Here is a 20,599-nt window from a genome sequence, read left to right as displayed (position 1 = left end):
TCTCGGCCCCAAAGCTCCCCAGTGGCCCGGCGTCACCTGGTACAGCGCTTTCCCTTTGTGCTGGAACGATACGATAATTTATGGCGGCTTCGCCAAAGTCCGGCGTGCTGGGGTTATGTCACTGGAATGCGGCTAAGCTGAGGCCAACCTCGGCCCTGGCTGTGGACGTACTTTGCTTTCTCAGGAAAAATTAATCAAATTACTCATATGAATCCAGGATAGATGGCTTTGCTTCTTTTTCTAAAATTTGCGATGGTCCGAAAATGTCTGACCCGTTTCAGCGATCGCACCTGAGTTAATCTGGGCTGTTGCCAAAGTTACCAGGTCGTGGTTGATCCTCGAACCGTTTCTTCTCCCCATAAATAACGAGTTCCCCATTCTCCTCTCAAAAACCAGACGAGCAGCCTGTGAGGCCGGTCTCCCTGGAGAGCAGAGGGACCATGGCAGAGGAGCTGGATTCTCTCACAGCGGACATAGACCACCGTCACTGGAAGGCGGACAGGAACACCACGGGCTCGCCCGGCGGCGGACCCCCGAGCCGCCGCAAGCGCTTCCTCTCGTACCCGCGCTACGTGGAGCTGATGGTGACGGCCGACGCCAAGATGGTGCGACACCACGGTCGCAACCTCGAGCACTACATCCTAACAATCATGTCAGTAGTAAGTAAAATAATGTTTTTAAAAATTATTACTCCGTGTGTGTGTGTGTGTGTGTGTGTGTGTGTGTGTGTGCGTGTGTGGATGTGTGTTTGCTTTGTTTGTTATATTTGCCAGCGTGTCCGTTTGTTGTCTGTGTTTTCTCTCTCTATCCATTGATCAGGATTTGAATCAGAATCAGAACTGTTATTATTTATTTATTGTTATTTTTAATTGTTTTACATTTTTTGAATTTCTTACAATTTTTTTGGGAAGTTTATTCCGCCAGGTACATTTACATATATGAGGAATTTGTCACGTTGAGAGGTGGTCCGTTTCTCTACAGACAATCAGCATTTAACAAAAGCTTAGCAGTCGGAAATAAATAAATAAATAAATAAATAAATACATAGAAAATAAATAAATAAATAAATAAACAAACAAACAAACAAATAAATAAATACATAAATAAGCAAATATATAAACAAATAAACAAAAAAACAAACAAATTAATAAACAAATAAAATAATGATGAAACAAAATACACTTGAAAATAAAAATTGCCAGATATACAGAAATAGCTGAAAAATACAAAACAGACAGAATCAAATATATAAAATATACAGAATATACAGATGACATTATATGCACGGAGTAAGTTATTTGTCGCGGTTTATAGGGTCTAAATTATAATTCTAACTTTTTCAATGTATTTACTAAGTTATTACAGTTTGTATAGTGTTATTGCATGTATATTATTGCACACGTATGTGAGTAAGTGATTTAACTGTGTTCTGGAAATCCCTGACGCTACGCCTGCACGACCCCTTATCCACAAACTCAGCTGATGAAGCTCTGGCTCCACCAGGACCTCCTTACCACTATTATTAGACCTGATATCAGGCGGCGATATCCAGCCTCTTCATCGAGTGCTCGTCTTTCTGAGACGCGTGAGAGCTTTCGTGTGAATCCCTACGTCAGAGTGGGATAGGAAGGCAAAACAACTGTGAATTGTGTGTTTTTTTACTGTACTATACATTTTTAAAATATTTCTACTATACGAACACAACATAAATAAAACGTTATACTCCTATATAATCTATATTTAAAAAATTAAACTGTCATTCGTTGAAAAAAATGTGAATGTCCAACTGAGCAAACTAACTAGTGTCGCACTGGAAAAAAACAAGCTCTTCCATTTTCTCTGACATATTATGGGATGCGAAACCTAGACACAGTTTACCCAAAGGCCACTGGGGGGTAGGATCCGACCGTCGGAGGCGTTTTCGGATTTGGTGTGAATCGTAGCCCTTGGACCCTCATTGGACCATTCTTCCCCTTCTCTTTCTCACATAACTCCCGGTCCTTGCATCCCTCCTGGTCTCCATCATCACTTGGCAGAACCTAAAGTTCAACCGAAACAACAGAGCGCAAAGCAGGGAACTAAGCCAAGCCTGGGTCAGGGGTTGTCATGACAACGGTATTTACTTGTGAGCCCAGTAAGACCAGGTAGCAGTTAGACTACAGTATGTTGAAGTATTGTGGCATCACTAATATAAGTTGGTAACTTTTTTTTTAAGGCTCTCTCCCCATTCGAGGCATTTTAAAGCTTTAATTTGCACGTAGTTCCAGGTTTGGCGGAGGTTTGCATCGCTCTGTCTGTGTGTTGTGTCTTGTTTCAGGTAGCGGCGGTGTACAGGGACCCCAGCGTGGGAAACCTCATCAACATCATGATTGTCAAGCTGCTCATCGTCCACAACGAACAGGTGGGTCAGCGACCCTTTTCCAACATGGCCACCACCAACATAGCCGCCACCAACCACCACCACCCTCTTCCACCATGGCCTTTTCCCTTTTCGGGGCCCGATGGAGAGCAAGCACAGTGGCTCCCTTGTCAGTTTTGGGACCTTAAAAAAAAAATACTTTCAGCACAGTCTCATCAGTTTCATCATCAAAATGTGATGCTGAAAAATTGGGCAGGTTGCTGGACAATTTGATTTTATATATATATATATATATATATATATATATATATATATATATATATCTATATATATATATATATAATTGCTACCAACCTTTTACCTGCATTAAAAAATATGTCACAGAATAAATTCTGTCTAATATAGAAATGTCATATTCATTATATACCTGTATCAACACAACAAACACAAGAAACAGATGCCGTTTCTCAATACCAAGTATGTGAAGTCCAGACTTGCGGACTAGGTAGTTCAGACTTGGCAAGTTCGACTCAGGAGTACAGACTCCCGGGGACGGGAGGACACAGGACGGTCATTCTGCGAAATGCATTCTGGGATACTTGGCTGTCCCAAGTCCACACAAGTCACCACCGATGCATCCTCGATAAAATGGGCGGAGCAAGTCCACATCCGGGCATTCGGACTGGACTTGGCTTGATGCGTACTTGGGACAGTTGGAATTGGAACAGTACTTGGACTGCGACGGATGACGTTTCACAAGTCCACAAGAACACAAGTACAGACAAGAACACAGATTGAGAAAGGGCCAAACCCTTTTCAACAGTCTTCATATGCTTTCCTGAGATTCCTGGTTGAATTTTCATAAATGATGCACAGCTCGTTCTGTCAGACAACTTGACGGCGCCACGTGCTTCCACGGCCATAATAGGTCGGCCTATTAAGCAGTCAATCCCTCCTGCCCTGCCTGCTTTGTTGTCTGCTTTGCTGCCTGCTTGCTTGCTGTGTTGCTGCGCCCCCTCCGCCTCCCCGGCATCCACCTGTTCACCTGCTCTGCCCTTTTATTCAATGGGTGGTTCACTCCTGTATTTCCAGATCACTAAGCATGCCTATGTTTGGTGTGCACCTCACCGGGGCCAGTCAGTCGGGCCCAGACGCCCAAACTCAAACCATGCAAAATCATTCAAAATAATATGAAAGTAAACCGAAGACTTTCTTCATCATCCCAACGCAGGAAGGGCCCACGGTGAACTTCAACGCTGCCTCGACGCTCCACAACTTCTGCGTCTGGCAGCAGAGTCAGAACGTGCAGGACGACGGCCACCCGTCGCACCACGACACCGCCCTGCTCATCACCAGGTCCACACATCCTAATCATATCAGATAAGATCAGTTCATATCAGATGGGAAAACAGTTGCGATATTATATTATCGATATTACAATTCAATCTGTTCATTAATTGAAATAATATAATTTAGTTTAATTTAATTTAAAGTAAAAAAATAATTATATAATAATAATAATAATAATAATAATAACAATAATAATAATAATTATTATTATTATTTTTATTATTATTATGATTATGATTATTGTTGTTATTATTATTATTATTATTATTATTATTATTATTAATATTATTAATAATGATAATAATAACAATGATCATAATAATAATAATAATAATTTTTCATTTATAATGATAATATAATATCATTATAAAAAGGGATAATCAGAATCAGAATGACTTTATTTTGCCAGGTACATTTACATGTATTAGGAATTGGCAGGGGTGTGTGTGTGTGTGTGTGAGAGAGAGACAGACAGTCAGTGTGGGGCAGGGGGCCTGTGTGTGAGCCCCACTTCCATGGGGTAGAAACTGTTCTCGTGGCGCATGGTTTTGGTCTCGATGGATCGCAACCTTGAGTCTCGAAAAGGCGGTGTGGTGTCGGCCTCCATCTTCCCCGTCCACCCCCAGGGTCCCTGAGGCGCCCAGGTCCTGGAGGGAAGGAAGGTTGCGGCCAATCACCGAATGATCCACCATAATGATAATATTAATAACTCCTTGTCTGGCTTCTTGTCTTTCCCAGAGAAGACATCTGCCGAGCAAAGGACAAATGTGACACATTGGGTAAGTTATCTTTTTTTTTTCTTTCTTTCTTTCTTTCTTTCTTTCTTTCTTTCTTTCTTTCTTTCCTTCTTTCTTTTTACTTCATAAATGTCTTCACCTCGAGTTCCCTTTCAATTAACTTTCCACTCTGTCGGCCAAAGCTCAGGGCCAGAGCTGTAATGAGTTGAGAGTCTGTCAGCTCTTGATATTATAGTGACAGAGCGGCGTGGTATAAAGAGGAGGATAGAGAGAGAGAGGGAGAGGGAGAGGGAGAGGGAGAGGGAGAGGGAGAGGGAGAGAGGGAGAGGGAGAGGGAGAGAGCTGCTAATCTCTAATTAAAGTGCAGTTTTTGTGTTTTTTCTTTCTTCTAGTTTAGGGTTTAAGTCGATTTGTAGGTCATATATTTTTACTTGTTCTGCTTTATTTTGAGGGTTTGTTTGATTGCATTTTGTACATTTTTGAGGTTTCTATTTATTTTAGTTTTTGTACATTAATGTTTGTTGTTATCCATTCTTTATTTGAATATTTACTCTATATTCATTTTTTTTTCTAACTTCTCGTTAATTGGTAGATTTATTATTATTTTTAGATTTGCTGCTTTCTTTTTTCAAATTTTACTATTATAATATGGTTATGCTATATGTATCTATGAATCTATGTATCTATGTATCTATGTACAGTATGTATGTATGTATGTATGTATGTATGTATGTATGTATGTATGTATGTATGTATGTATGTATGTATGTATGTACAGTATGTATGTATGTATGTATGTATGTATGTATGTATGTATGTATGTATCTACCTATCTATCTATCTATCTATCTATCTATCTATCTATCTATCTATCAGTCTATCTGTCAGTTTATCAGTCTGTCTGTCTGTCGTATCTACTGTATATGTCTATAATTCAAGAACTTGCAGTACTTCAAGACTATAATAATAATATAATATTAATTCAAGATGAATAATGATCTTTCCCTGAGGATCCTGATCAGGATCCCGCAAGTCCTAAATCAATCACCCGAAACTGGAATCGAGTATAATTGAATGTTTTTAACCATCTAAATACATAATTGCTGTTGTCATGTGATGTGCTAGGCCTGGCGGAGCTGGGCACCATGTGTGACCCGTACCGGAGCTGCTCCATCAGCGAGGAGAACGGACTCAGCGCCTCCTTCACCATCGCTCACGAGCTGGGCCATGTGTACGTACTGAAACCGCACCTCCCCCCGCACCTCCCCCTGCCTCACCCCCGAAACCTTGACCCAACAAAAGCCCCCTTATCAGGAGACACAGGTGCAAAACATAATAAAGGACTTTTTAGTTTTTTAATAACATGCCGGCCTTAAAGCCAGGCTGTCTGACTCGGGGTGGAGCTTAATAAAACCAGCGCTTGGATGTGGAGAAAGAAGGACACCCTGTCGAGTATCGTGTTCCCATGTTTTGAAGGTTGTTGTCGCCGCTAAACGGAATGAAATGGCCGCATTCTGTGTCCGGTATTCAGGAGCCGACTCGTTTCCCAAACATGCCCCGCTCCAAATATTCCCGATAGAGCGGTGAGCACGGCCCCGCGGCGGTGTCGTCACGCTCTGCCGCGTAATTAGCGTGCAATAAGCGGCGTTATCGTAACGCATAACATGACTCCCCGCCCAAGGCGTTTTTCCAGAGATGTGCGAGTGGAAAGAAGAAAGAAAGGAAAGGTTTGTGTGAATCACCCGCTTTGAGACGAAATGACCGACTCGCAAAATATATGCGCTATATAATATCTGTGTATCCCAAACAGACGGTTCTGTCTGTTATCAACCAAATGGTGGAGGCCATGAATTATAAAAGAGAGGACAGCGTTGCCTACATCTTTGAAAAAACACAATGGGTAGTTCATTTAATTATCTATTTTAAATGTCATGTGTCACGTGTCTTAATTTTAGATTTCATGTTTGCTCGAAGATCATTTCCTACATTGCACTCTGAGGAATAATAAAAAAAAACAGCAATATTCAAGACGAGCTTAGTTTGTGCTTCCAAGGTTTTACTTTCACCAACTTACTATCTCCACATTTCTACATTTGGAAAACTTGGGTTACTTAAAATTTCAAGTAGAATATTTTGGTTGCGCTGCATCAAATTTATGAACATGCAAAATGCTGCATATTAATCCCATTCAGTTTAAAGTTGTTTCTCATATCCTTTCTTCTCCCCCAAAACCAGTGAGTGAGAATTTCTGCATCAACACCAGGCTGCAAACTGCAGCCCAAAGTAAAAATGCAGTGTAGAAGCGCCGTCATTTTTCAGTGTGCTGAAACTGAATTGCACTTTCCCCATTCCCCAGATATTTGTATATCCTTAAATATCTGACTATTTCTGTTTTGTATTTCTTGTATTATTTGGCTATTTGTATATTATTTGACAATTCATAACAAATTCCTAGTTTATGTAAATGCGGCAGGCAGAATAAACTGATTCTCGTTCTCATTCTGATGTATTATAACAGAACGTTTAGCGCGGTTTAAGTAAAGTCAAGTTTATTTATCTCGCCCTTAATCATACGGTCTCAAAGGGCTTCACAAACCCACACTTCACATAGAAATCAACGACACCCCCTGGACCCTCATCAATGAAAAACTCCTAGAAAACCCTTTGGGGAAAAATAGGAAGACACCTTGAGAAGGGGCCACAGAAGGAGGAATCCCCCTTCCAGGAAAACTCTCATTTCCTTTTATTTCCTTTCCTTTATTGTCCTTTCCTTTTCCCCTTTTTCTCCTTCATTTGTGTGCGAATTTTGAATCCAGAGGCAGCTCTGGTGCTCTTTCCACTCGGCCCCGCCCGGTTGAGTCGTGTCAGATTGTGAGCCATAATAATGAGAGTAATTCTGCTCCCTCCATGTGGGTGCTCCCTCCATGTGGGTGTGTTCATGCCGCCTTCTCTCTCCTCCCCCGGCGTCCCAGCGTGGAGGTGTTTAGGTCACGGGGCCGGTTGGCTCGGCTCCTTGCCCCCGGCCCGGTGCGAATGACTCGGCTCGCCGACGGGAGCTCCGACGGGCATTGCGTGCTCTGGGAAAAGCCCGTGTCAGGTTGTGGGAGCCACTCCAGAGCGTCACAGATTAAAGGGGAGATTTAGACTCATGGGCAGAGAGGGAGGCCGTTCTCGGATGAATGAAAAGGCGACGCGTGTAAATCACTGTAAAGTTCGCTCGTTCGGACATTTCTCCGAAGCCAAAAGGTAATCCTCCCCGACGTCGAGCCTTTCATTTGTTTTCAAACAAAATTTGATCACATCGCTCCAAGCCGAGCGGCTGCGAAGGATGGCTTCCGTCCCACGGCGATAAATTTGGTGAAAGTGAAGATGGCTAATTCTCTGACACCGGGGCTTTCCCATTTAATTCCTGTCAGCGGTTTTCGTCTGATGTCTCTGAGTCGTGTTTGTGTAGAAACGCTGTCGCGGGCTTTTTCCCCTGTGGGTCCCTTCAGCCCTGGCTGTGATTCTTATTTATGTTCCTCTCCCAGTGATGTCCTTATTGCTCCGGCACAACGTCTTATTCTCTTGGTTACTTACAGCCTCTTAGCGTGATGTGTTGGGGGCCGCATGGTTTGATTTACTGCAGATGTCGAAAGGGAACACAGCAGAGCGGGTCGATGCGGCCGCAGCCATTTCCGACGCAAATACGGCAACCTCCGCCATTACCTCTGCCCTTTTCATCAACGACATCCACTTCACACAATATTGATCCCCATTCTCCACAGAACCGATTGATTAACAAACCAATCCAGCCTCCCTCCAGGGGTTCGATGGGCGCTCTTCGGAGAAGAAAAGAAAAAAAAAAAAAAGCGCCATCGCAGGTTTTCCCTGCGTCGGACGGCCGATAATGGACTCGTTAAAAACAGCCCCGAGAGTCAAGGCGGATTAAATCAACGAGCGTTATTTTGAAACGCTTCGGAGGCTTCTGCCGGTATCATCCCCGCGCTGGGCGGGTCCTCCCCGTGAGAAGCTCATTAAGGTCCGAGATCCAGTCTGCGGCTCACAATGAGGATGAGGGTGACTGCGCCTAGGCTCCTGGCCCCGGCGGGTCGGGCTCCGTGCCAGCCGCCGGGGGCCTTGTTTTTCTGGTGGTCGAGCGTGACCCTCAGCCCCTGCCCCCGAGGTCGACCCGCTTCCCGCTGTGAACACCGTAAACGCTACACTGTGTGTGTGTGTGTGTGTGTGTGTGTGTGTGTGTGTGTGTGTGTGTGCGGGCGTATCCACGGTAATGCGTCTATAAATATTCCAAAACTCTGGACGTCCAATAGCATAACTTAGCCGACTTCATGCGTTAGGGCTTTGGGAGCGTTGGACGTGTCTTTAAGTGCACGACCACTTTAAGCCCTTGGAGAATGTGGTGACCCCTGACCTCTCGGAGGTGAGACAGAGGTGGTTCTCGCTCGCAAACGGAGGGCGGTGGAAAGGAGTATGCCGGTCAGTGAGGGCTCGTCACCCGTCTCGTCGCGGCGGCGGGTTGAAAACAGGACGACGACGTGCTGTCAGTGGAAGAAGATGGAGAAACAGAGGGGAAAAAATAGACGGCGTGTGCCAAAAGCCACAGATGTCTGTACGTGCCTGTGTGCGTGTGTGTGTGTGTGTGTGTGTTTACGGCTTATGTGTAGTGGCCTGCATCTGTGCGTGTGTGCTCTCCAGTCGAGGGGATTGGTGCACTTTAATCCCTTGTTAGAAAATGTCAGTTTATAAATACTCTGACACTCATCCTCCTTCACTATGAGTTATCCATTAAGCAGCTCGTAATCACGTTGTGTGTGTTCCCTCTTCCCTCACCTGAATTTCTCCCCCTGCCTTCCCTCCCCCATTCACCCCTCTCTCTCTCTCTCTCCCTCTCTCTCTCTCTCTCTCTCTCTCTCTCTCTCCACAAGGTTCAACATGCCCCATGACGACAACCCCAAGTGCCGGGAGGCGGGCATGAAGCACCAGTACCACGTCATGGCGCCCACCCTCAACTACGACACCAGTCCCTGGTTTTGGTCCAAGTGCAGTCGCAAGTACATCACCGAGTTTCTGGAGTAGGTACCTGCAGCGAGGGCCACAAAGTCTGCGCTTTAAGACATCGACTGTGGAAAGAAAATGGACGCGGTGTCTGTGACGTCGCCTGTCTGCGACCTCACCCGTTGGTTTCCGAAGAGACGGTTGAAAGCCTCGGGCTTCGTAAAGTCTGGCCAGGGCTTCATAGATTTGGGTCCTGGCGTTCTGAGGTGGATAGTAAAATCACAAGAAAGTCTGAAGAAGGAAGAGACACGCCCGCATTGTCCAAAAAATGCAAGAGACCTGTCATTTTCTTCTTTTTTTTCCATTGACTTCCACCGAGTCGAAGGGTTTCTGAGTCCAGCCTCTCGTGGCCATTAGCTGAACTGCCGTTTCAAGCACTCGGCTTCAACACCATGCCTGGTTTTCGCTTTAGATTTGCTTTTAGCTCTTGCAGCGTTGGAGTTGGCCGATAACCGTGATTTGCTGAAACATTTGCCATCCACACGTTCCAAGAAAAAAGTGCTAGATCCTCGGTTCTTACAGGCGGAAGAAAAAAATACTGCTCTCCGCATTTCAGCTTCGACCTGAGTCTCTGACATGTCTGCGTATGGACGGTGCAGTTTGTTTAGCCGGGTGGATGTTTCCTCCAAAACAAGCCGCTGTATGTCTCTCACACGGTGCATATAGGTCAGCAGAGTGTAAACTGTATGGAATTGTTATTGCCTGGGGTTGAGACCGTATTTCCTGTTTGAATCCAGGGGTCTTTCTCCGCTGAGCAATTGATCACCTCCTCCCTCGGGGCCCTGCGCCGTCTGTCCACTGGCTGTCCAGACCCCCGTCTGCGGAGAGGCTGGGCAAAACAGTCGTCTGGTGGCTGGCATGCTTTACCCTCGCCAGGACCCCGTAACATGGGGCAACTGCTCGTTCGGCGACTTTTAAAACAACGCTGTGGCCACTCGGCGCGGAGAAGGGATTCCCTTTAGCATGGGAAATGTCAGATATAATTAGATTTTGCCTGGACGCGACCCTGCAATCCCTGCCTCCCATCGCCTGTTGATTGTGGTGGCCCTCCACAAAGGGCGGCGTTGTTGACCAGATGCGTCTTCGGATGGGGCAGCGCTGGGCCACGCCTCGTATGAGCCTCAAGGTTACCCTCTGCATAGTTTCCGATCGGCTCCGAGCGGCTGGAACATTCAAGGCGGGGTGAAGAATCTCATCATTATCTGGGAGGGTCTGCCCATCAGCTGCGTTGGCCTGATGTGTTGGGCTGATTGTGTCATGCGCTGCCGAAAGTATAAGCGGGAGGTGAATGACATTATCTATGAGCTGAAGTTTCCAGCTGTTGAAAGGAACGGCTGTGGCTTGGATAGTGGCAGTATTGATCTGCATGGAGGCTATGGAAGGAGTCAGGGAGAACCAGCTTCGCCGTGGAAGCAAAATCTAATTTCTGTTTTATGACAAAACTACTTGATGAGCAGCTATAGAAGGGACGAGCAACAGCAAGTCCGCGGTTTGCTCCGCAAATGCTTCTTAATCGTCTTAATCCGATGCGTCGAGTTTTCCTCCTCTCACGAAGGGCGCGGGCGAATCCGCGTCTAAGCGTCCGGCTCTATGTGTTGTTGGCAACCTAAGCAGCCAAGCTGACACAGGGCTCCAACAAAGTCATGTTCTGCATAATCACACATCCCGAAATCTGACATTTTGGCTCCAAAGGTTACCAATTATGTTTAGCTGGCTGACAATCAGGTCCAAAGGAAGCGGACATGGTTTAAGCTGAGGTTCTCCATCACTGGAAATCATGTCTTCTAAATGTTCCCACTTGCAGCACTGTATGTCTGTCTCATGGTTTACTCGGGTCTTCAGTCGCTTTTCGGGCGACTTGTCGCAGTGTAAACATACATCGCGTGGGAATAGGTAGAGTTTTCCCTCTAACAAGGTGGGGGCCCCGGCGGTGGGAAAGGCTCTTGAAAGTGAGTCGCCCGGTTGCTTTTGAGTTTTGTCTCCCGGCAACAATGAAGAGCATTGATCCAAGCGAGCGCTCCTTCTCGGTGCGCCGAGTCTGGTCAAGTACATCGGTGTGTCGCCCGCCTATTGTCCCTGGAGCACTCCAGTGGAGGTTGGATGGAGGGCCGGGGCGTCCCTTTCCCCTCTTCGGGACCCGGACCCCTCCTCTCTCCCCTCTCAACCGGGTATCGCAGTAACAATGTCAACTCCACTCCCACACCTGAGAGACGATGAAAAGTGTCCCGGTGCTGTGTGATGTTTCTGTCAGGCCGCCACATAAAGCAGCCATTCATTTACCCGCCGGGCGTCCTGCCAGTCGATTGAAGCCACGAAACCCTAATATAAATATAAAATGCAAATCCCGAGTGTTGCCGCCCACTAATTGCTGTGTACGGCGGGGTGTTAAAACCGCACGATCATTAGCAGCGGTCAAAGCCTTCTCATTTTCCATCGCCGCGCCGCGCTTGTCGCTTCTCAAATTAGGGTAAACCACACACGCGGGCGAGCGCGGGGCCGCCCCTGTGAGAAAAGTGGGGCTTTTTTTTTTTTTTTTTCTGTTTTAAACACATTTTTTTCTTAATGTGTCATTTTCTTAATTGTGTCAAGCACCTTACGGCTGACAGCCTCGCTTTGATATTGTGTGATCTAACCCTCGGCCTGAAACACGATCCCCCACAAGAGAACCGGCGGGGGAACAAAGTACAAAGACTATTTAGACGTGCACACTACGAACAGCAACTGTTCGTCAGATGGAAATGGCGATCCCCGGCAGTCAGACACGGTCTCCTGGATTAGCAGGCCTCACACACTGGACGGCTTCCCGACCCCGTGAAATTCCGCCCGCTCGCTCTTTCCTGGGTTTGTCGCTCCGTGGCGAGCGTCGCCGATGGTTGCCAGGTGTGGAATCTCTCCCAGAGGAGGCCCCCGCGCCCGCTGCCTCGTCCTCCGCGCTGCCGATGGTCTTTAAAAAGGGAAAGTGGGAAGCGGTGGCGGGCGGCGGGGTGGGGTGGGGCGGACCGCGGGGACCCTCCCTCTCCCTATCCGTCCGTCCATCCCGGTTTTTTAATAATCGTCCCATTTAGCTTGCGGCGTGCCGATCAGACAGATGACCAGCTGGCGAAAGATCCCCGCCGCACGGCGCCCATCTCCGGGATTCCCTGACAGCCACGGCTCCACGGCTATCATCGGCCGTGTCTACCCTTGTTTATTGTTCGCACGGAGGTTTTTCCCGCTGCACGGGCACTTTATGAGCCCGTCTTCCACTATGAGTTGGAGTGTGTGTACCTGGGAATACGCCTGCGTGATGACTGTATGGAGCAGGTGTTTCAGCTGCTCAACCACTGGAAAACTCCTGGGAAAAGTCGCGTGTAATTAAACGTATTACGTGGTGATAGCTCAGTTTTTCCAAAAGATGGATGAATGTGCACCGGGTGACGGTGTTTGACTAGGCTTTAAAGAGCCTTTTCAAGGCGGTGAGGTATCGCTGTGGGAGGCTCTGAGCGCATACATCCATTCCAGCTGTGCTTTTGTTGTCCCTGCCAGGATGTCTGCGGCCCGGGGCGTGGCCGCCATACCTGCGCAATGTTTCATCACAGCTCACTCGAGCGGCTTCATCGTTTCCAAAATCCCCTTGTTTGTTGGTCGCCACGGAGCGTTGCCTCTGGAATAAACCCACGGTCAACACGGTCGGCCCGTCTCGGTCTGCGTGAGCGTCGTGCCGTATTGACTCGACGGCAAAACGACTCCGCTGCGAGTGAGGCGCCGTGAAACGCGCAGAAAGAAGCCTCGTTACTCGCACCGCGAGGCTGCCCTGCAGACCACCCACAGGCCCCCGAAAACCAACAACAATAAAAACACCGGCAGAACGGTCGCTCGCGGTGACGTGCAGAGGTTTGACTCGCTCTTAAAAGGTGCGACGTGTGTTAACGCCTACGCTGTAGAGGTGTTTTCAAGGTCAGGGTCGTATTCATCTTCTCCATTCTTCAATCTCCAGGGTTTTCGTTTCTGTGATGTTTCAGCTGATGTAGGCTTGATCGCGTTTAACTGGAGGGAGTTTAAGACATATGCTGGTCGTTAGGGGCTGTTTGCATGACATTACTGTAAATCAGCCTGAAAGACGACTTTTGCTGCATACTGTACAAGCAAAATCGCAAAATATCACAATATCACAATTATATTAATATATTTCCCCAAGTAATTTCCAGTACATAAATGTAAAATATCACTCTGTAGAGCCTTTTTCACTCACCGCGCTTCCTGTCTTTCCTCCTTCAGCACCGGCTATGGAGAGTGTCTGCTGGACGAGCCGGTGGTCCGGACTTACGAGATGCCCACCCTCCTCCCGGGTCAGATCTACAACGCCAACAGGCAGTGTGAGCTGATGTTCGGACCTGGCTCTCAGGTCTGCCCCTACATGGTAATTTGACCTGCCCGAGAAGCGCACAACCCACCTTGTTAAATATTATACGGCGCCGAACAAGGTTTTTCCATCATCGGAAATCTGAAATCTGTATCCAACGGGCCGACTGAAAGGGTTAATGCAATTAGACCTGCTGATTTAAAGTGGTAATCCGTGAGATTTTTTTCGTTTTAGAAAATCCCATGTTTCATACTTTTTAAACTGGAACTTTATAAGACAGCCATTCAATGTATTTGCCTCATGCATGTGCTCCTCTATATGCTGATTCTATTGTTGGTGGCGGGGTCCGCCACGCACAAGAAGTGAAAGGCAGCCGCGGTGAATTTGACAGTGTAAAATGTCGATATGGATGGAACGTTCACGAAAAAGAACAGAGGTTTTTTTTATTCTTAGTCCGGCTCCATCCCAGCGCCTAAACGCAGCATGAATTTGGAGTTCTGGACGGAGTTCTGCCTATTTTGTCACGACAGGGACTTTTTTAATACGACTCTCGGGGCTTTCATCTCGACATGTTAAGGCCTTTTTTTTTTTTCTTTTTGCGCGTGACTCACCGTCACCACATCTCAAATCCGTCCCCGCAGCGTCCGGCGTTTCTCCTCCGCGATGAGGTCACACGCTCGCTACCTGCTGGACAAGAATCAGACACTTTTGGGAGCGATGTTTGGCTAATCCGCCGGCGCTGGTTACAGCTGCAGGTTGTTGTAAAAACCAGAGCCTGGATTTCTGGAGGCGGCGCGGTCCTTCAAGGCACCAGTTACACACGCTCTAATGTGCACAGTACAGTTGGGTTCATGGCACAGGAAAGCACCGTAGTACAGCCCATTACGTCACGGCGAGGACCCTGTTATTACGCAGATTGTGAGCAATGGCTTCAAATTCTCAAATCCATCAAATGTTTTGCTAATCAGGCCCTCCAGGATTTCACCGAAAGGCAAAGGTGCCTTTCTCAAAAATTGCAATGCAATTCGCAGCTGTTTTTGTTGTTGAAATTTGTGAGAATTGGCAAATAAATCCAAAAGTTTGATTCAATAGTTTTTTTCAATATAATATAATATAATATACGTGCTGCAACAAATTTAAGCAAATGGAAATATTTCAGTTCTCATCGGAACATGGGCTCAAAATGACTGTAGTCCAGTAATCTATGCAGTAAACTTTCGATTCCAAATATACAGTTTAAAGCACTGATGCCACCGGCGACGTAGGCTCGGGGGACATTTAAGCGCTCCGTTGATTTGGTCATCTTATGCGGAAAAGTTCAATTCACCGCGACGTTGCGATCGCATTATCTCGCTTTCCCGGAGGGACCGTCTGACACTCCCCTTTCACTTGTTTTCCTCCCCAGAAACAGTGCAAGCGGCTGTGGTGCACGAGCGCCGAGGGCGACCACAAAGGCTGCCGCACGCAGCACATGCCCCCGGCCGACGGGACGGACTGTGGCCACGGCATGGTAAGACCCCAAGTCCGAAACGGTCTTCGGTACGGGAGCCTGAAGGGGTCAAAGTGTGGATCTATGATAATAATAATAATAATAATAATAATAATAATAATAATAATGGATGAGAGATGCATTGCTGACCCTGCTTACAGTGGAAGTTGTAGGCCGGGCTAGGTGTTCATTTGAGTAGAGGAACCTTAAGATACCTTCACAAAGGCCCTAGAGTGCTGGGCGATGTCGACAAAAAACCTAAGATCCTCAAGACCTGGAGATCCATTATTCGACTATATTTTGGGGGTTGGCTATTGGTGCTTTCATAAGACATCAACACAGAAGAAATCACTGATAAACGATTATGTCTAGTGTGGACATTATGACCAAGGAGGTTGCGGCGTAGATGAGAACTGGAAGTTCGGTCTTCAAGTCAACGTTTAGCTATATCAGGATATTCCCAAAACCCTAATCTGGGATCCCAGCGGCCCTTTTCTGGAAGGGCGAAGCCCCTCCGAATTTGCGGCGGAAACAAGGGATTGGGAGGGGGCGGGGCTTACGTTTTAAGCTCCGCCCAGTTTCCAAAGCGTAGCAAGGAGAAACTCCTTGGCCAGTGGCAAGATGGAACTTACAGTGGAGGATTTAAAAAAAAGTGTTTTTCTGCAGCGGCCGGTGGACACGGTGTTGACGATTTGGAACCTTTACATAAACTGTCTAAAAACGTTGGTGTTTGGACAGGATGTTTAAGGTCGTCTCACCTCCGGCTGCGGGAAAAGTTTGATTAACCAGCGCCGGCCCGGTATGTGTTTCGCTACGAGCCAAGGCGTGATCTGGGATCCCAGCGCTCCTTTTCTTTAAGGGTGTTTTTGACCCTGTCCATCGATGGTTCGGCCAAGTCGCGTTTCACGTACCTACCGCTACCGCTAACAGGGCCCCGCCCTCCCGGCGACACGATTGGTCGAAGCACACGGGACGCGAAAGAACGTGAAACGCTCCGTTTACACACATAGCGCCGAGACTACAACAACCCGAAATCCCTGACGACAGATTCAGTCTCAACACGGTATGGATATGAAATTGACATGTCGTCCAGCGCCGATGTCCCAGGTGCGTGAATGTCGACGTCTCAGTCTTGGTCGTCGTTTTCAGTTTCCCGATCAGACTGGAAACAGGACACGCCGCTTTTTCGTGACGTTGAACGTGACACACCGGAAAAAAAAGGAAAGAAAGGCATCCTCGTCCGCTGGCAATGGGGACGGAGGTCCAGCGCCTCTTCTTTTAGCGGGTTTACCCGCCTTCAAAAACCTGCATATACGCACTAGTTCAGATGTAAAAAGGGTGAACGTTACATTTGGACGTTCCCCTCCCCCTGCGCCGTCACTTTGTGCTTCTTTCTGGCGGCTCTTTGGCACTTTGGTGCGTGGACAAAACACTGCGATGCCACCAGAAGCCACGCCTCCCCTTGAATCCCGATGCCTCCTCCTTTCTTTCTTTTCTTTCTTTTCTTTCTTTCTTTCTCTCTTCCCCCTTAACCTCTTTCCTTCCACTACCCGGGGAGGAAGGTGGAATAACTTACCATGCGTTACCCGACGCCTTCTGCATTCTGGCCCCGCTAATGCGGCCCCCTCCGTGTCAATTCAGTCAGGTGAGGATGTTAGAAACCTGAGGCTTCAGCTTTGTTGTTTCGGGGGCCCTGGCCCCCGAAAAGGACAGCCAGCCCAACCAACCCCCATTAGCCTCCATGTTCTCCTCGCTCTGGGATGTTATGCTAATTAGGGCTGAGACAACGGGTCGCCAGGGGAGGGGGCAGCGACAATTTGTTTAGGTTATCTCCACTTATCTGTGTAGATCCTTTCAACAGCAACATTTGAGGTTGTCTATACTTATCTATATATATTATATATATAGAAATATATAGAAATATATATTATATAATATATATACAGTGTATACAGTGTGTACTATATATACAGTGTGTATATATATATATATATATATAAACTGAGTCTGGTTGCAGCGGTTTCCGTCAACACACCTCGCACAACTTGTTTCTTAAAGAGTTATATTTTACCACAATTCCAGCTTTTATAGACGTAAAACAATTGTATGTAATGCATATGCAAAGTGGAAATCAGCGCATTTTACTTTGGAGTAAACAAGCTTTAACAACAAAGCTTTTCATGGTTATTTTTTTAAAACTGAAGCACACAGATACCTCCTCCACCCCGTCATGGTCATTTGTTGCTGTTTCATCCTCCTCTTCTTTTGCTTGGGCCAGTTTTGTTTTTAATTTCTGAATATATATATATATATATATATATATATATATATATATATACACACACACACACACTAACACACAGACATTTTAACAGCAATGCTTTGGCAATTGACAAAATTTATTTTTTGAGAGAAGAAGAGAAGAGAAGAATCTTTAATTGTCACACAGCACACCACACTACAACACATGCACACACACACACATGCACATGCTTTGGATGGTGGCCGGTGAAATGAGGCCTCTGCATTTAACCCATCCTTGGCTTGTCCTTCCTGGGCAGCCAGGAGCAGTGGGCAGCATTCGTGGACGCGCCCGGGGACCTGGTGACGAGTGTCCATCGCTGGTCGGACGATGACGTGTGCATGTTTTTGGTGGGGGTCCTTACTGACGTTAGGTGGAGGAAACCCCATGTGAGCACGGGGAGAACATGCAAACTCCACACAGAAAGGCTCCTATTTGACTGCTACCAATGGAAAAGTCATGTCATGACTTTCTGTGATAATACTCAGAAACAACAGGGAACATTTTAAAGTTACGCTTGTACTTATCTGTTTAAATTTTTTGTTTTTTTTAATAGTTTTCTGTATGTATATATTTTGACAGAAATGTTGAAAACTTTCTATTTTTATTTTGTAACCTTCACTCATTTGTACAGTACATATATTTATTTTATATATTTTGACTGCAACATTTACATTTATCTGCTTTAACTTGATCTTCCACTTTTTCTTTCTGGTTTTCCCATCGCTTTCGCAATGTAAACGTTTGCGACGTATAGAAGAGAGGTAGAGCGGGAGAGAGAGGAAAAGGTGGAGAGGGGCAGAGAGGGAGGGAAAGAGGGAGAGGTGGAGGTGCGGCCCCTTTGAAAGAGGACGCCGCCGCTCACCTTGTTTTGAACCCGTGACCCTGGAACCTCTTTAGGAGGCGGCGGAGTGGGTCACTGGTCAGGACCAGGAAGGAGGGAGGAGTGGAGGAGGGGAGAAGTGGAGGAGTGGAGGAGGGGAGGAATGGAAAGGGGTGGAGAAGTGGAGGAGTGGAGGAGTGGAGGAAAGGAAAGGAGTGGGAGGAGGAGAAGAGGAGGGAGGAAGGGAAGCAAAGGAGGAGGTCCAGGGGGAGATTCAAATAACAAAACAGACAAAAAAAAATAAAATAAATAAAAATATATATATATATAATATATATATATAATACAAATAACATATAATTACAACAGAAACATGTAAATGTTGTAATATAAATAAATAGTTAAAAAATATATATTTACATTTACATTTTCTTTATTTAGTTTTATGTTATTTTATTTAATGTCTTAATTTTCTACTTTTACATGTTTTCTGATGCTATAGTTCTCCATTCAAAATGACTAAAAGTAGAATAGTAAAATAAACATTAGTTACTAAAAAAGATTATATTATACTATAACACTAAACACTACTATAACACTATTATACTATTACACTAAATAAAATTGTATATAAATGTTAAAATATGCTAATAATCAATTATATTATATTTAACTATACTATTATGCTAAATAAAAGTTTAAATATCCCAACAAACGTACTATTTTATATAACACTATACTATTATACAAAATAAATGTTTGAATAAATGTTTTAATATACTAATACTAAAGTATTAAAAGTATAAAACCGAGATAATATATTTCCTCGCTTTTACTTAAACCTCAGATATTCAGTGTTTTTATTTACTGTCTGTTCCCCTTCGGTCTGGTTTGGGTTTTTCCCCATCTCTTCCCACTTCACATCGTGGTCACTGGGATGTGGAGTGGGAGCGTCGTGGTTGGATTAAGAAGTTAAGAAGTTACTCGTCCTCTGTTGACCCCACCCCCCAAAAAAGAAAGTTCTCATCCAGGATGGGACAACATGGCGGACGGAGGAGGGGGAGCGAGGGGGAGAACGATGGAGGATGTGCAGCTTGAGTGGGTCCTGAAGGGTGGAGGGCTGAGGGGGAGGCGGACAAAACCTTCTCCATTCAATTCGAACGAAAATGCTTTATCGGCACTGGGGACGCGTACAGTGCACGGTATCTTGGAGAACCGCCGTGTCCGCTTTGAACTTGCAACGCCATCAGCGTCTTTTCTTTTCCTTTCTTTTCTCTCCTTCTTCCCCTCGTTTGAGACCATGTCTACCATTCTCTCTCCTTCTCGTCCTTCACCACGCCCTCTACCGCCCTCTCTCTTCATCTCCCTTTCTTCATCCTCTGTTCCCTCTCTCCTCCCTCTTGTATTTCGTCAATAGATTTTCCCACCCTCCTCTCATCTCCATTTTTTGGGGTTTTTACTTAATTTTTAATTTATAACCATTTCATAACTTCATTTTTTTACCTTATTTTCTTGATTCTTTTTTTATTATTATTTTTTTGTGCTTGTACCATTGGAATTACAGTAAACACTTCATGAGTTAAATTAAGAGTTTGAACTCTCTCTCTCTCTCTCTCTCTCTCTCTCTCTTTCATCCTGGGAGTCATGAGGTTTTGGGTCTTGGGGTCTCGAGGGTCCGGGGTCGAGCTCCTGCCTCTGAGGTGTCTGGCCCCCGGGCGAGGGGCGGGGGGGGGTATTAGCTCTATGGCCTCTATGGGGGGTTGTTGGCTTAAGGCGCTGACTCACCAAACTGACCGTCAGCTATAGTTGGACGGTTGTTTAATGTCTGTGGTGAGCAAAGCTGTAGTTTTAAGCCCTAGTCAGTGTTAGTCGGCCCTAGTTGGATCAAGTCGGAGCTAGTCGGACCTAGTCGGCCCAATTTGGTGCTAGTCGGCCATAGTCGGAGCTAATCGGAGATAGTCGGCCCGAGCCAGGGCCGAGTCGGCCCTAGTCGGACCTAGTCGGACCTAGTCGGACCTAGTCGGAGCTAGTGTGCCCTTGTCAGTCCTAGTGGGACCTAGTCGACCCTAGTTGGCCCTAGTTGGTTCTAGTCAGACCTAGTCGTCCTTTTGTTGTTTTAGGAACCAGAGCTTCTCCCAGTCT

The 20,599-nt window shown here is 46.1% G+C and overlaps 1 protein-coding gene across 1 annotated transcript in view; it reads left to right on the top strand.

The window, feature by feature from the left end:
* LOC307232227 (A disintegrin and metalloproteinase with thrombospondin motifs 20) overlaps window positions 1–20,599 on the top strand; it is a gene marked incomplete at its 5' end in the record, with an annotated part of 105,846 nt that overhangs the window by 16,789 nt on the left and 68,458 nt on the right. The window contains 8 exons of the mRNA XM_080003150.1: window positions 397–659; window positions 2,318–2,401; window positions 3,591–3,715; window positions 4,448–4,488; window positions 5,572–5,677; window positions 9,372–9,518; window positions 13,759–13,900; window positions 15,249–15,353. Coding sequence (XP_079859276.1) covers window positions 397–659; window positions 2,318–2,401; window positions 3,591–3,715; window positions 4,448–4,488; window positions 5,572–5,677; window positions 9,372–9,518; window positions 13,759–13,900; window positions 15,249–15,353 — 1,013 coding nt within the window. The remainder of the gene's footprint in view (window positions 1–396; window positions 660–2,317; window positions 2,402–3,590; window positions 3,716–4,447; window positions 4,489–5,571; window positions 5,678–9,371; window positions 9,519–13,758; window positions 13,901–15,248; window positions 15,354–20,599) is intronic.

This window comes from Zeus faber, assembly GCF_960531495.2.
Source record: "Zeus faber genome assembly, chromosome: 6".
NCBI lineage: Eukaryota > Metazoa > Chordata > Actinopteri > Zeiformes > Zeidae > Zeus > Zeus faber.
Note: the sequence above shows the minus strand (reverse complement) of the source record. Positions and strands in the feature narration are given on the sequence as shown.